Consider the following 14285-nt stretch of genomic DNA (forward strand, 5'->3'; position numbering starts at 1 on the left):
GGATAGGCAGAATTAATATTATCAAAATGACCATATTTCCAAATGCACTATACAGATTTAATGCAATTCTGATCAAAATCCCAGAGGCATTCCTCATAGAATTAGAAAAAGCAATCATGAAATTCATCTGGAAAAATAAGAGACCCAGAATAGATAAAGAAATCCCTACAAGGAAGAGTGAAGCAGGTGGCATCACTATACCAGAACTTAAACTATACTACACAGCAATAGTAACAAAACAGCATGGTATTGGCACAAAAACAGGCTGGTAGACCAATGGTACAGAATAGAGGACACAGAGACTAACCCACACAACTACAATTGTCTTTTATTAGACAAAGGTGACAAAAACATGCATTGAAGAAAAGATAGCCTCTTCAACAATTGGTGCTGGGAAAACTGGAAATCCATGTGCAACAAAATGAGATTAAACCCCTATCTCTCACCATGCACAAAACTCAACTCAAAATGGACCAAGGACTTAGGAATACAACCAGAGATCCTGCGTTTAATAGAAGAAAAAGTAGGCCCTAATCTCCATCATGTGGGACTAGGCCCCAACTTCCTTAATAAAACTCTTGAGGCACAAGAATTAACATCAAGAATCAATAAATGGGATGGACTCAACCTAAAAAGCTTCTTCTCAGCAAAGGAAACAATCTGTGAGGTGAACAGAGAGCCTACATCCTGGGAGCAGATCTTTACCCCTCACACATCAGATAGAGCACTAATCACTAGATTTAAATCTTAACATGTTTTTGAAAAGAAAATATTTAACATGTTATTTTAAAAATGTCAGTGTCCCTCCACAGAACCTCTGGGCACCCTCGTTCCATGCATGGTGACCATGCCCCCACTCAGGCGTCAGCCACCGGTCTTGACAGAAATGCAGCCCAGGGCTGGGGCTCTTCTGTGGCAGGAAGGGGATGGCACATCCTCATCAGGAGCACTGTTCCCACACACTGTCCCCATTTTGTGTGACCAGACATCCTCCAGTGCCAGCCCCTCACCAATACCCCTGAGATGGAGGCAGGGAGGACCACATGCCTCACACAGGTGACATCTTGAAGGATGGACAGAGGCCAACAGAAGGAGAAGAACGAAGGGAACACGCCTTCTAGGAGAAGATGTGGTCACCGAGTTAGACCAGAGCACAGCAGCTGGAGCCTGCCTCTCAGCTCCAGTGGACAGGTGGATCTGTGAGGAACGCAGACACGCCTCTGTCACGCTCTGAGGGCAAACACACGCCAGGCCCTGGACACAACCCACCACCACCCCTGTGATAGCAGGCACAGGTCACTGCTGCCATGTCACCAGACCTTTATTCCAGGAAATGCACATAACAGTCCCTTCACCCTGATGCTGAGCCTGCCTGTCACTGAAAAGCTACTGGAAGTCTCAGCGACATCCTTCATGCTAAGGGTGGCTGTCAAGTGACATGCGTATATGAGGCTGCCACACCAACCCTTGGGCCTGCCTCTCTCCTGCAAGGAAATGTGCTCGGGTAGGAAAAGGCCAGTCAGAATCTCCAAGGAAACTTGATTCCATGGATCCGTTTGTGAAAGATTCTCACATCTAGTCTTGACCTGCCAAAATTGAAGTTGGTATAAATATAGTAGAAACATTCTTGTTAATCATTTAGAAACCATTAAATGAAAATACTCCGTCAAAATTCATTTCAGACCACCCCCTGCAGTACTCAAAACCCATGCTGCCTGCCGCTGCAGAAAGCTAGAGGACATGCACAGAACTCAGCCAGGCTATGGTGGGCAGGGAGAGGGGAAGTCTGCCGACTCGAGGGGCCGTGGTTGGGTGGCAGGGCGGCCAGCAGTGTGGAGCCCCTCCCTCACCAGCTATCTGCGTTGGACAGCTGCATCCTCTCTGCGACAAGGACAGGAGGTTGCAGAGTGGCTGGACAGACGCCAACCCACAGCACTTGGCACCACTGTGGGCTGGCACCTGCAAGGAGCCCATTGAATTCTTTGCCCAGCTGTGGCAGGTCAGCTCTGGGCACCACCTCAGGAGTCTGAATGGGCCACTGCTCAGCACTGCCTTCCCTGTCTCCATCTCCTCCCCACTGGGCTGGGGGGCAGCCCAGGGAAAGCTGTGCCTTCAGCTTCCCTCCTTTGGCTACACTCGGCAGGGAAATGCATTGTATGTGTGTCCATCCAACAAGAGTGCCACACTCACAACCCACAAGTCACCTTCCACTCGGGGCTGTATTTCTAAGTAGGAAAAACCTACTGAGAAAGTTGAAGAGAAAAAATCCTACAGCAAGTACTTACCATCTAATGCCTAATTCAGCTAATGTGTCTGGAGTCATGAAATGTGATGGCCTATGTGTCCACTTCACTTCCATTAGAGAGCCACAGCATGCTGGGAAGGCACACCTATGCAGGTGAGCATAGGGGTTTCTGTGTGTCCACCCAGGTGCTGTGTCCCTGGGGAGGACGCACCACTCCTGCTCCCCACACGGTGCCCCTGCTTGCAGATGACTAGGCCACAGTACAGGGCAGCCCTGGGGTGTGTCTGGCAACGTCTTTGGTCCTGTGTCTCAGGACCTGGCCCAGGCCCAGGCCAGCGCAGAATCTGTCTGCACTTGCTCCTGGCACAACCCTATGTGGCAGGAGCTCCCTAAAATGTGCTAACTACAAATAAAAAATGTTATCTTGATGAATTTAAATCAGATTCTCTTTTCTCAGGTTTAGAAATAAGATTTTCCAGAATAGGAGGAGATATTCCTAAAATATGTGACAAAGGATCAAATACCTAGAACACAGAAATAAACCTCAACTAGTGACGGAGGCATTGAGAGTGAGCCTGAGGAGGAGAGCCCGAGGATGCGGGGCTGCCCTGGCTGTGGTCAGTCCAGCAGGGGGCCTGCACGCCCTGGCAGTGGTCACAGCCCTCGTGCACTGCTGTGCAGGTGGAAAGTGGCCCTGGAGACAACCTGCTGCTTGGAGACAAGGCTGCGGCTATTTAGACCTCAGAAACTCAGAGGCAGGGTGCTCAGTCTTCTGGAAAGACCCTAATGTGCGCGGGGCGGCTGTGGAAGTGCATGGATATGCTGATTGGGAAAAAAGCAGTTAAGACAACACACTCATGATGAGTATTTAAAAAGCAAATCTCACACATAGAGGCACACACTCTTGCTCGCTCTCTACACGTGTTTGGATCTCTGTGTCCACACATGCACATGCGGAGTGGACATGCAAAGACGTGATCAGGAAGGATACGTGACAGGCTCATGGTTGTGATGGCTTTCGGGAGGGGTGAATGGGGAGAGGCTCAAGGATGGTATGCCAATGGGCACATCTGTTTTTACAGAAAAACTCTGGACCGTGAGCCCAAATAAACCTTCCTTCCTCTAAGTAGTTCTTGTTAGGTCTTTTGGTCACAGAGACACAAAAGCTTACTAGAACAAAGTATAAGTGATTAGAGGCTGGGTGGAGTTCACCAGAGGCTAACCAAGAAGTCTCCTCTGCAAGCAGCTTCCAAAGGCTTCCTGGAGAGCCTCGGAGTGGTGCTGATGGTGTGGAACCACACCGGACGGGGAAGCTGGGTCACTCGCTCACTGCAAAGAAACCCTTCCCTAAACACTCTCATTGTTGAAAAAAAAATGCATGAAGAAAAATGCTTGGTTAAGAATCTTAAGACTGGCTGGGTGTGATAATCCCAGCTTAGGAGGCTGAGACAGGAGAATCACGAGTTCGAAGCCAGCCTCAGCAAAATCAAGGTGCTAAGCAACTCAGTGAGACCCTCTCTCTAAATAAATTACAAAAAGGGGGGGGGGGAGCTGGAGATGTGGCTCAGTGGTTGAGTGCCCCTGAGTTCAATCCCCAGTACCCCCACCCTCCCAAAAAACCTTAAGACCATAGGAAAACATTTAGGAGGAACAAGGTCACAGAAGCCCCACAATGCCCTTCTAAAACTTACTATTTGTCAACACAAAGTACATCCAGTCCAACTAAGAGGACATCAAGTACAAGACAGATGAAGTCTGCAGCAATCATGAAAGAGCTGGTGTCTTTGTTTAATGTTTACATTTTAGAAAGTTTCAAATGTTGTTGAATATAGAGTGAATTCAGACAGGGATATCCCCAATCAGGGCTTCTCAAAGGGACCTAAGGGGTAGAATAGAATGAAAGTAAACAGCGTTTAGTGAAAACGCTATCACAGTCAAGCAGACTTGGGCACAAGCATTGTGGGGAGCAGTGGTGCAGGCACGTTGGGTAGAACTATGTGCACCACAAGCAGACTCTCAAGGGCCCCTTCTGGAGTCCAAGGTCAGTGACAGGAAGACAGCCAAGGAACACCTGTCTGCTCCTCTGCCCCCAGAACACGGCTCGTGGGATCACTGTGCAGCTCAAGTCCAGTTTCTTGAGATGAGAGTGGCTCACAGCAAGTTAATCCAAACTGTTTTTTTTTTTTTTCTGGTTTTGACATCCTCTACCTGCATGGCCAATGCCCATGCATGGACCTTCCTGAGCACATGATGGTCACAGACTGGAGTGTAGGTGAGTCAGGTCTGAGTAACTGAAACTGTACTATCTTTAGGGGGCACTGTGGGGACCCAGCAGATGCACACAGTGGGATTTGCACGACCTCCTAACTGCTGTATCCCATCTGGCAGAGAGCGTGTGCACTGTGAACAGCTGCTCTGGGTCGACACATGGTTCCTGAGCCCTGGGGACACCCAGGCAGCATGAGAGCATGATCCACGAGGACAGTGAGGAGCAGAACCAGAAGAAAGGGGTAGAGAGTGAAGAAGGGAAAGGACAAGGAAGCTGGCAGAGCACCAGGCCAGGTGGCCCTCACATCCTGTGGCTCTCGGGTCCCCCAAACCTCCAGACCTCAGCCCTGGGCTCTGAAGCTGGCCTGCCTCATGTCCCCATGACTCTTCCAGATGGCAGGCCAGACATCAGTGCTGGGAGCCAGGAAAAATCTAACTGTGTTTCAAGGGACAGAGTGTGACTGATGGAAATGTCAGAAATACTGTTCCTTTCTTAGGTGAAAACAACGACTTCATGATTTTTACACATGATTCATCACATGTCTTTTTATGAATGTTCTGAATGACTAAAAATTAGTCCAATATTTAAATGAAATATATTAAAGCTCATTCATAAAGGTTATTTATTTGTTTGTATTGCTATAATCTCCTTTTTAAAGCATGTTTTAATGACTCACTTTGCTTATATATTGCAAGCTAAAATGAAATGAATGAATCAAATTCTTACATTTATGCTTGGTACTCCACCAAATGAAAAGAAAAATTAGTAAGCATTCCATGTAATATTGTGGATGAATGTTATACACGTTAGCTCAAGTGACATATTTCTCCTTTGGAACTGGAATTAGCTGCTCTGTGATGCACAGTCACTGGCTTCTCCTTATCCACACCCCCAGCAGTTCAACCCCAGCTGAGTGGGAAGTGGCCCCGAGGCTGCACGTCCTAGGACAGAATGGCCTCAGTGAGAGGCTTTTCTCACAGGAAGCCCTGTCCCCTCCCCCAAATGCTCTGTGAAGACAGCCAAGAGTACAACCCTTCTCAGGACGCAGAAGAGAGCACCCAGGTGACCCCGGGCACTCAGGAAGCAGGGCTGTCGACAGTGGGGGTAGACCTCCCAGGGAGTCTGTCCACTCCTCTTAAACACCTGTCCTGGGCTCGGGCAGCTGCTGTAAGCAGTTGCTGTGAACCTACATCACTGGGCCTGAAGGACAAGAGCCCAGACTTCTCGCAGCAGCAGCATTAGGGTGCCTTGGAGCTCAGCACCATGAAGGGGGGGGCTGCATGCTCCAAGCTCTGAGCTTGGTTGGTAGCAGACAAATCACCATCGAAACCAGCTGCCAACTCCCAGCAAGGCACAGAGAAGCAGAGGAGCGGGCAGGGACAGGGCTGGGAGCAGCCAGGCAGACTGCAGAAAAATTGTTTTCACCGCTGAAGGAAAACAGATGTTCCTCCTGAGAAAAGGCAGAACCGCTGCCCGCTGGCAGCACTGCAGGCAAGGCCGACTCTAGAGGAACAGCGCCACTTTCCCACGTAGCCCTGCCCTTAGGCGTTCCAGCACCGCCTCTCACAACCACTCCACGGGACTAAGGCTCATTTTCTGTCAGAACCACTCGATGGGACAAAGGCTCATTCCTCTTTTGGGCTGGCAGTTTGCAATCACCCTATAGTTAAAGATGAGCCTCAAATGGTTAGAGGGTGTGAATGAGAAAGGAAGAAGGCAGCACCGGGGAGGCCAGTCAAGTCACATGCTGGGACAGTGTCCTAGAACCCCAGAGATGGCTGTTGCTCTGTGAGGGCAGGGAGGAGTAGTGGAAATTACACATGGAGTGGATGAGCCTCAGGGCGGGTGCACATGGGACCTACCTGCAGAGAAAGAGAACTGTGGGCCACAGGGAGAGGACTGTAAGGCCTGTTCCCCATGATGGCACCTTCCTGCTGCCCAGCCTCCCGTCACTGCTCCTGCTGCTCGCAGCAGGCACATTCCCAGGAAGGTCATCGGGTGTGCTGGGGATGCAGGGTCCCTCTGGGAGGCCCCACTTTGAGGACACTGGCTCCCTGCAGCTCCCTTTTCCTTCTTCCAGCCTAAGCTACTTTTCAAACAAGGGTCCTGCCTGGGATCTCTCCATGGAATGGCACCAGCACCAGAGCTTTAAAATAAACAGGAATAGACGGGCCCTGCCCCCAGGCTGCCTGGTAGCCAGACAGGTGGCACAGTGGCGCTGCTAAGTTGCATGGCAAGTGTTTGTTGAACCTTCAGGAAATTGCTAAAGGCTTTAAAGTCGGTGTGCGGTGTATGTTCCTGCTAGTGGTGTGGAAGGGTTTAAATGTCCAATTACAGCAATGAAGAATTTTTTAATTAAAAACAAACAAACAAGCCAGGAATAGAGACTAGGGGAAAACAGAGCAAGATCCCAGTGGAAAAGATGGGCCTTGCTTCATTGGCAGTGAGGCACATGCAGCACCAAGCCACGAGACATCGGCTTTTCCTGTGGAGAGCAGCAGACAGTATTTGCAATCCTAACACCCAGTCATGCTGCAGGGTCCTAGCAGGTGCAACAGATGGCTCCTGAGTGACCCCAGGACGCACTGGTGTGTTCTGTCTAGGTTGGTGTGTTTATAACATTGGGTGAGATCACTTTGTAGGCTCAGGCTTGTGGCTGGGCTATTGCTTTGACTCTTCAGGTCTGGCAGAACAGGCAAAGGGAGGATACCCAATTACACACAGCCAAGCAGAGTGAAGTACGCGAAAAGGCACCAACATCAAGTGCGCCGTCTTACCCCTGCGCCCAGGGTACACGTGTGGGTAGTACTCGTAGTACAGGTCGGGCTGGTCCAGACTTCCAAAGGGCTCGAACTCCATTTCGGCATTCTGGAAAAGGCCTAACTTCACGAGCAGGGCCAATCTCACAAACCAGAGCTAAAACGCACGACAAGATGGACCAACAGGTTATGTTCACACATCAAGTTCACAAAGTCCTCTTCCTTATTAACCTGCTATCAGAGCTTGTTTTCTAATGTATCAAAACAAGGGCTAACTTTCTACCTTTGCAATTTGCATACTTACAGGTTTATAGAAATACTCCTGAGTTCACTAACATTAGTGTAAACAATTTTACTAGATTTGATTACTCTAACAAGCTTTTTGAGCAGGGCTCATATGCTAAGCACCACACTAGGTGTCAGGAGATGAAAGCACAGACCCCTCCCAGAGGAGATACCGAGTGGTAGGGCTGGGGGGGGGGATGGTGGGGAGGGGCATGATGTGGATAAAAAGGTATACTGAGGGCAGCACTGAAGGACCAGGACTTCAAGGCCACAGGATGGGGAGGGGCCTGCAGAGGACAGTGTGACCATGGCCTCAGAGTGGACAGTACCAGATGCAGGTGAGCATAGCGAGCTCTAGGGTGGCAGAATGGAGACACACGTAGGAAAATGGTGGGGTCTGAATTATAGAGCCACAGAGGCAGAGATTGCAGAACTAAAAGAACCCTAAAGATGACCCAAGTCGTTGCCTGTTCACTGACAAGGAAAATGAGGTTTAGTGTCTATCAATGGATGAGAGAATAAAGGAATCGGGGTATATGTATTCCATGGAATATTACTGAAGTTAAAAAAAAAAAGATAATTCTGCTACTTGTGACAATTATACACAAATCTGGAAGACATTATGTCAAGTAAAGTAAGCCAGGCATAGGAAGAAAAATACTGTGTGATCTGTTTGTGGAAGTTAAACTTAAATTCATAGAACCAGAGTAGGATGCTATTCACCAAAGGCTGGAATGGGGAATGAGGGACGTTGTCAAAGGACAGTTAGGAGGAGTAAGAGCTAAGTCTATTACAGAACATGGGGACTCCGCTTGATAACAATGTGTTGTAAGAGTGTAGATTATGTTCTCAAAACACAAACACATGTATGAGATAATGAATATGTTAATTAGATTGACTTGGGCATTCCACAATGAATATGTTAAAACAGCAGGTAATTCATCCTAAATATATCAATTTTTTATCAATTAAAAATAAATAGCTAAATATACTTTTTCTGAAGTAAGCTTTAAAAATCAAGGAATGAGGTCTTAGGAAGCAACCGCCCGGGGTCTACAGCAAGCACAGTGACTGCTCTACTCTGCCTGCAGGCTCGGAGCTGCCTGCAGGATGATGAGGCTTGTCTAACCTGGGGCGACAGGAAGTGCTTACAGCTTGTGAGCAGGAAGGTGAGACCATCTACATGTGCTTTCAGATCACTCTGACTGCAGTGTGGGGACAGAGGTGAGTGCAGGGGCCAAGGCACCGTTCCAGTGAGGGGCTGTGCTGGTGGTGCCAGGTGTGAGACATGGAGGGAAGAGCCCTCGACTGGGCTGGTGAGGAGGGGCCAAGAGGGGTGAGGAGGTGCAAGGGCACCCGAGGTGGCCTTGCTTGTCCTGCGCAGCCCATGCCTGCGGGCTCCTGGGGAGATCCAGGAGGGAGGAGCCCACCTGCAAGATCTGGGCCACCAGCTTCCCCAGTTACTGCTCTCCTAAGCTTGTTACAGCTTTGGAATATCTGGTGATAACCTCAGTTCTGGGGAGCCCCAAGAAAGTTAGGATTAAAGCTGAAATCTCCCAGCTGGGCATGGTGGCACAGTCCTGTGATCCCAGCAACTCAGGATGCTGAGGAAGGAAGATCACAAATCGAGGCCTCAGCAATTTAGTGAGGCCCTAAGCAACTTAGTGAGACGTTGTCTCAAAATAAAAAATAAAAAGGGCTGAGGATGGCTGATAATAATGTATTGTATAAGTACTTGTGCACAGTATTTTATATTTGTGTTCTGAGAACACAAACTCTATTCTCTTATCTATTTCCAAGCATATAAAAGATTATATTTTTTAAGTAAAAGGGCTGGGAATGGCTTCACTCGGTGTTAAAGCTGCTCTGGGTTCAAGCCCCAGTGCTGCAAACAACAAAACCACCTCCCCAGGGCAGGGTGGGAACTGGAGCACCCTGAAAGCTCCTTCTTGTCTGGGGAGCTCCCTTCCAGCCACAGCTCCATCCTGGACATTCTTTCCACCTTCTCCCTAGTCGGAGCAGGGACGCTTGCTCCAGGTAGAGCACACAGCCTGTGGAGCCCACTCCCCGCCTCGGGAAGCCTTCAGAGCCACTTGGTTTACATCACAGTAGGAAGCCCCTGCCCACCTCAGGCCAGGCCTGGTCTGCCAGGAGAGCGAGGGCAGAGCACCCTCATCAGGCCTCTGGGCAGCAGAGGCCACTGCACAGCAGGGCCACATGGCAGAATTAATACACACAGACCACCAGGTAAGGAAGATCATGAGTCATTTCACACAGAGATTAAGCTCAGAAAACGAAAATCCCTGTCTTGTTCCCAAATTGTTCCTCCTGGCATGAAAGCCCATGGGCTTTCCTATGTCCTGAAACCATGACAAGCAGAATACAACACAGCGACCTGGTGGTGGAGGTGCTCTCACCTGCAGCGAGTCTGCTGTGTGGCTGGTGGGCAGCCCACTCTTGCCGTAGCCTTGGCCATGGGCTGTGAGAAGGCGTCCACACAGGTCGACTGCTGCCCTCCAGTTTCTGCAGCTCTGTAAGACACAACAGGATTTGTGAACCAAAGGCACACTGTGGGTTGCTGGAAGCAGCCCTGAACAGCCACTGATAATGGGGCAAGGTCAGCTGGCTGGCCAGCGCGTGGACAGTGCCACCGCCAACCTTGCACATGATTAGCAACAGGAGGGCCCCTGTGAGGTGCCGTTCCAGATGACTCACGACAAAATTTTGCAAGTTACTGACAAAACACAGGGAGAAGCCTACCTGGAAAGCTCTCCCAGACCCCCAACCTATAGGACTGGTTTCCTTTTTAGCAAGATGGCTCTACCTTGTGATTTCTGTCAGTTTAAAATCAATAATTTGATATTATATTAAGCACTGGATATATTTATTGCTATCTATATGATGTACATGGATCATAAAACTAGGGGCTTCATGTGTTCCACGCTCTATTTTACCAACATGAATATAGTCAATGCATCATGCTAAGGCAGCACGTCATGACCCACCCATCCATACAGCCTACTTTCTGGTGCCTCTTCTGCTGCAACTGGGGCATTGGGAAGGTTAGAAGGCTGCCAACCTCCACATATCGGTTCATTTTTGGGCTCAAAATATTTCTGCCCCATCCAATAGAGAAAGGAAGGCTGCTAGGCAACTGAGTGAGACACTGTGGGAGGGAACACTTCACGCTTCCAACAAGCCTGGAACAGGCATTGCACAAGCACACGCTCACCTAGCAGCCGGCCGACAAACAGGCTGCGAGCGGTTTGCTCCCAGCAGCACCCACAAGCAGGCAACAGTGGTGAGTGAATGTGTAGCTGAGGAGCTAACCAGGGAGGCAGTTCAGGGTGTGGGCGGCAGGTGGGGGTACAGGCTGGGTGGAGGAAGGGGAAAGCGGTGGGCAGGATGAGTGGGAAACAGGTCAAAAGGGAGCCAAGGACCCTCCAGGCAGAGGCAGCCTCAAAGGACAGAGTGGGCTAGAGCAGAAATGAATCCAGGGTGGCCGGGGCACAGACAGAGAGTGAAGAGGAGCCTAAAAATGCTGGGCCATGCAGGAGGTTCCATACTCGTCCCAGGGGCAATCGGACACCAAGGAAGCCAGGGAGTTAGCAATGCGTATGCCAGCACAGATGGCGCAGCCTTTCCACCCGCTAGCTCCCGCGTGCACCTGCTGGCTGGCGGGCAGAGCTCCAGGTGCCGGACGCAGAGCGGGGCCTCTGCAATGAAAGCTGTCTCCACGGAAGGGCTGCTGCAGTCCTTTCTTGAGATTCCTGGGCTCCAGCTCCCACAGCCAGGACACAAGTCTCTGCTAAGGGCTGAGGGGGCTGCTGGACCTTGTGGGATCAGGGTCTGCTGAGTTTAGAAGCGGAGGCCATCAGCCCACCTCAGGAAGTCAGCATGTGCCAAACACCGAGTGCAGTGCCAGGCACAAAGCTCACTGCCCAGCGGGAAGAGCAGGGAGAAGTCCCACGCTCTCCCACACATCCAGGACGCCCTCCCTTGGTGTGGGTGTCTTTCTCAAGGCTGTCAGCAAGGCCAGCACCTCTCTGTGCAGGACCTCTTCTTGCTGTCTCATGTGGGTGAGGGTGTGAGGGTGGGCGCACACCTTGCCAGACTGTTTATGAGGAAAACAAGTGGCAGGGGGCTGGAACCTCAAGACTGCCTGGGCTGCTACTGTCCCGCTGTGCCCTGATGCAAGCCCTTGAGCCCTGGGGTTGGAGTTCATTTCCTGTGCTGAACAGCATTCCCTGCACTCACCTACTGAAGGGCCTCTGGGCTGCCTTTCATTTTGGGCAGCCATGAGTCAAACAACGTCCACAGGCAGGTTCTACGTGGATGTAAGCACTTAACTTTACAGGTAAAGCACCCAGCAGGTAACACAGCAGTTTCCTTGCTGGGCGTGCCATCAGAATACCGCTTTCCAAGGTGACAGTCCCACTGGCCTTCCTGCCTGCAGTGAGGGAGCGTGCCATCGCTCCGGGTACTCATAGTGCCATGTGTGATGTCAGGGTGCGGGTGTGCTCGTGGATGGGTGTACCTTCATGTTTTCTCTGGTAAGCTTCCTCCTCTCCTGGCTCCTTGCACCTGAGGGTGGGCCCCAGCCGCACTGTGCCACCAGCCAGCAGGGTGCAGACATCGAGCGGACGACTCAACAAGGGCCTCAGGGTGTGTCTAGTGTTTTCTTTTTTCCACGAGGAGACTGCCATGCACACATGCTGCCAGGCTCTCTGTGACTAAGGCCGCTGCTGCACATGTGAAGTCAGCTGCACCAGAGGCTGCGGCTTCCTCAGAGCCACCCGCAGCCTGGGGAACCAGGCAGAACCACTGGTCAACTGTGAAGAGGAAGTCGGGGCTGCGTTCCTCCCAACTGTCCCAATTACAGCAGAGCACTCAAGTAACGCAGGACTTCCATGTTCTGGTTGACAGCTCACGAGTATTTTTAGATTGGTTAAGATAATTTACTAAAATGCTTTCCAAATGCTGTCTCTAGTCTAAATTTCTATGCAATAATCACTTTATGTAATACAAGTGGCTGTGCATATTCTCTTTGCATTGCAAATGTGAAGGAGAGAGAGGGAGAGACCTGCCAAGTCTGAGCCCACTCTGCGTCTGTGTCTGATAGATCCCACACCCTGGGCCGCTGGTTGTGTACCCCTAGGTCAGCGTTCTGGCCTTGTCTGTTAGTGACACTTGATTGTTTTTTTCCCCCCCTAGGAACATAGGGAAATATTCAGCTTGTGTATTATACTTCTTATTTTCCTTAATTTGCTCTGATTTAATCTCAGAGATAATCTTCTGGGATAGTTCTGTGAATCTGATACTTAGACCCACTTCCCATGGGTGTCCCTCACCATGGACAACTCCTGGTGATGACATGAAGGCCTGGGTGTTAATTCTCCCGAGAGCATTAAGGTATACACAGTGGTGGGTGCACCTGATAGGATCACACATGCCAGGAATCGGGTCTCAACCCCACCTCACCACCTCTCCGCCTTTCTTTCTCCTATTCTCCCTCTTCTGCTCTACTGATCTTCCTCTCACTCCTTTATTTTTTACTTTTTTTTTTTTTTTTTGGTACCAGGGATTGAACCTAGGGGCATTCAACCACTGAGCAACATCCCCAGCCCTCTTTTTATATTTTACTTACAGACAAGATCTTGCTGAGTTGCTTAGGGCCTCACCAAGTTGCTGAGGCTGGCTTTGAACTCACAATCCTCCTTCCTCAGCCTCCTGAGCCACTGGGATTACAGACATGTGCCACCACGCCTGGCCTTTACTACTTGATGATACTTTCTCGATATACATAATGGCACTTGACTTAAACTGAGACCTGGGGGCAGACTTCCTGCAGGAAAGGACCTACACTGGGGACAGGTATGCGCTGGCCCAGAGAGCAGGAGGAGCAGAGCCTTGGAATGGGGGGGTAGGGGAGCATGCAGGGGGAATGGTGAGAATGAGGGGCAGGAGGAAGGCCAGTGAAGACGGGCCGCACAGGAGGATGGTGTGGCCTACGGGAAGGCTATGCAGAAGGTAGGTGAGGCCAGGCTGTGCTGCCATTCACCAGCTTCCCAGCACGCTGGCCACAGGTGACATGCTATCACACTGGGAAAGCACCAGACTCCCTGCAGCAATGGGTGGGTCTAAGGGGCCTAGTCAAAGTGAGAGAAGCAGTCAACAGGATGTCCCTGCAGCCCAGGCTGGAGAGCTGCAAGTGCTGGTGGGCCAGTCCTGCCCGGCACCCCTGGAGTTCACAGGAGTCGGCCTCAGGTTCTTGCTTGTGCACTGCCTGAGGCTTGTGCTTGGCTGCAGTGGAGCTGAGCAGCTGCCACAAGGAGGTGCAGCAGGAAGCCTAGAGGACACCGTGCTCTTTTACAGAAACAGTGCCGCTCCAGGGGGACCACGACACACAGGCCAACTGGCACACGAAAGGAAGGCCACGAGGACCTCAGTGTAAGGTGACTACAGAGCACATTTACACACATCCCTGCGCACACACATGTGCGAACACACTTATACAACCTACCCATGTGCCCACAACATCACGGCCATGTGGCTGGGAAGAAACTGCCCAAGATGTCTTGTGAGATGAACATGGGGTGCAAGTGGATGTGACAGCGCAGCCCACAAGAAGGGCACCCCATGGCACCAGGGGAGGAGCCCTGCATGACACTGGCATCTGAAGTCAAGAAGCTCAGGAAGCAGAGTGCTCTCGGGCAGCTACAAAGCT

General features: G+C 50.7%; 1 protein-coding gene across 2 annotated transcripts in view; it reads right to left on the reverse strand.

Moving 5' to 3' along the window:
• Nucleotides 1–14285, reverse strand: part of Trappc12 (trafficking protein particle complex subunit 12) — a 59436-nt gene that overhangs the window by 21926 nt on the left and 23225 nt on the right. For both annotated transcript variants that reach the window (XM_015480017.2, XM_015480018.2), the window contains exons 4-5: nucleotides 9976–10089; nucleotides 7292–7430 (exon numbers count right to left, since the gene is read on the reverse strand). In XM_015480017.2, the coding sequence (XP_015335503.1) occupies nucleotides 7292–7430; nucleotides 9976–10089 (253 nt within the window). The remainder of the gene's footprint in view (nucleotides 1–7291; nucleotides 7431–9975; nucleotides 10090–14285) is intronic.

Source organism: Marmota marmota, unplaced genomic scaffold, assembly GCF_001458135.2.
Source record: "Marmota marmota marmota unplaced genomic scaffold, marMar, whole genome shotgun sequence".
Classification (NCBI taxonomy): Eukaryota; Metazoa; Chordata; class Mammalia; order Rodentia; family Sciuridae; genus Marmota; species Marmota marmota.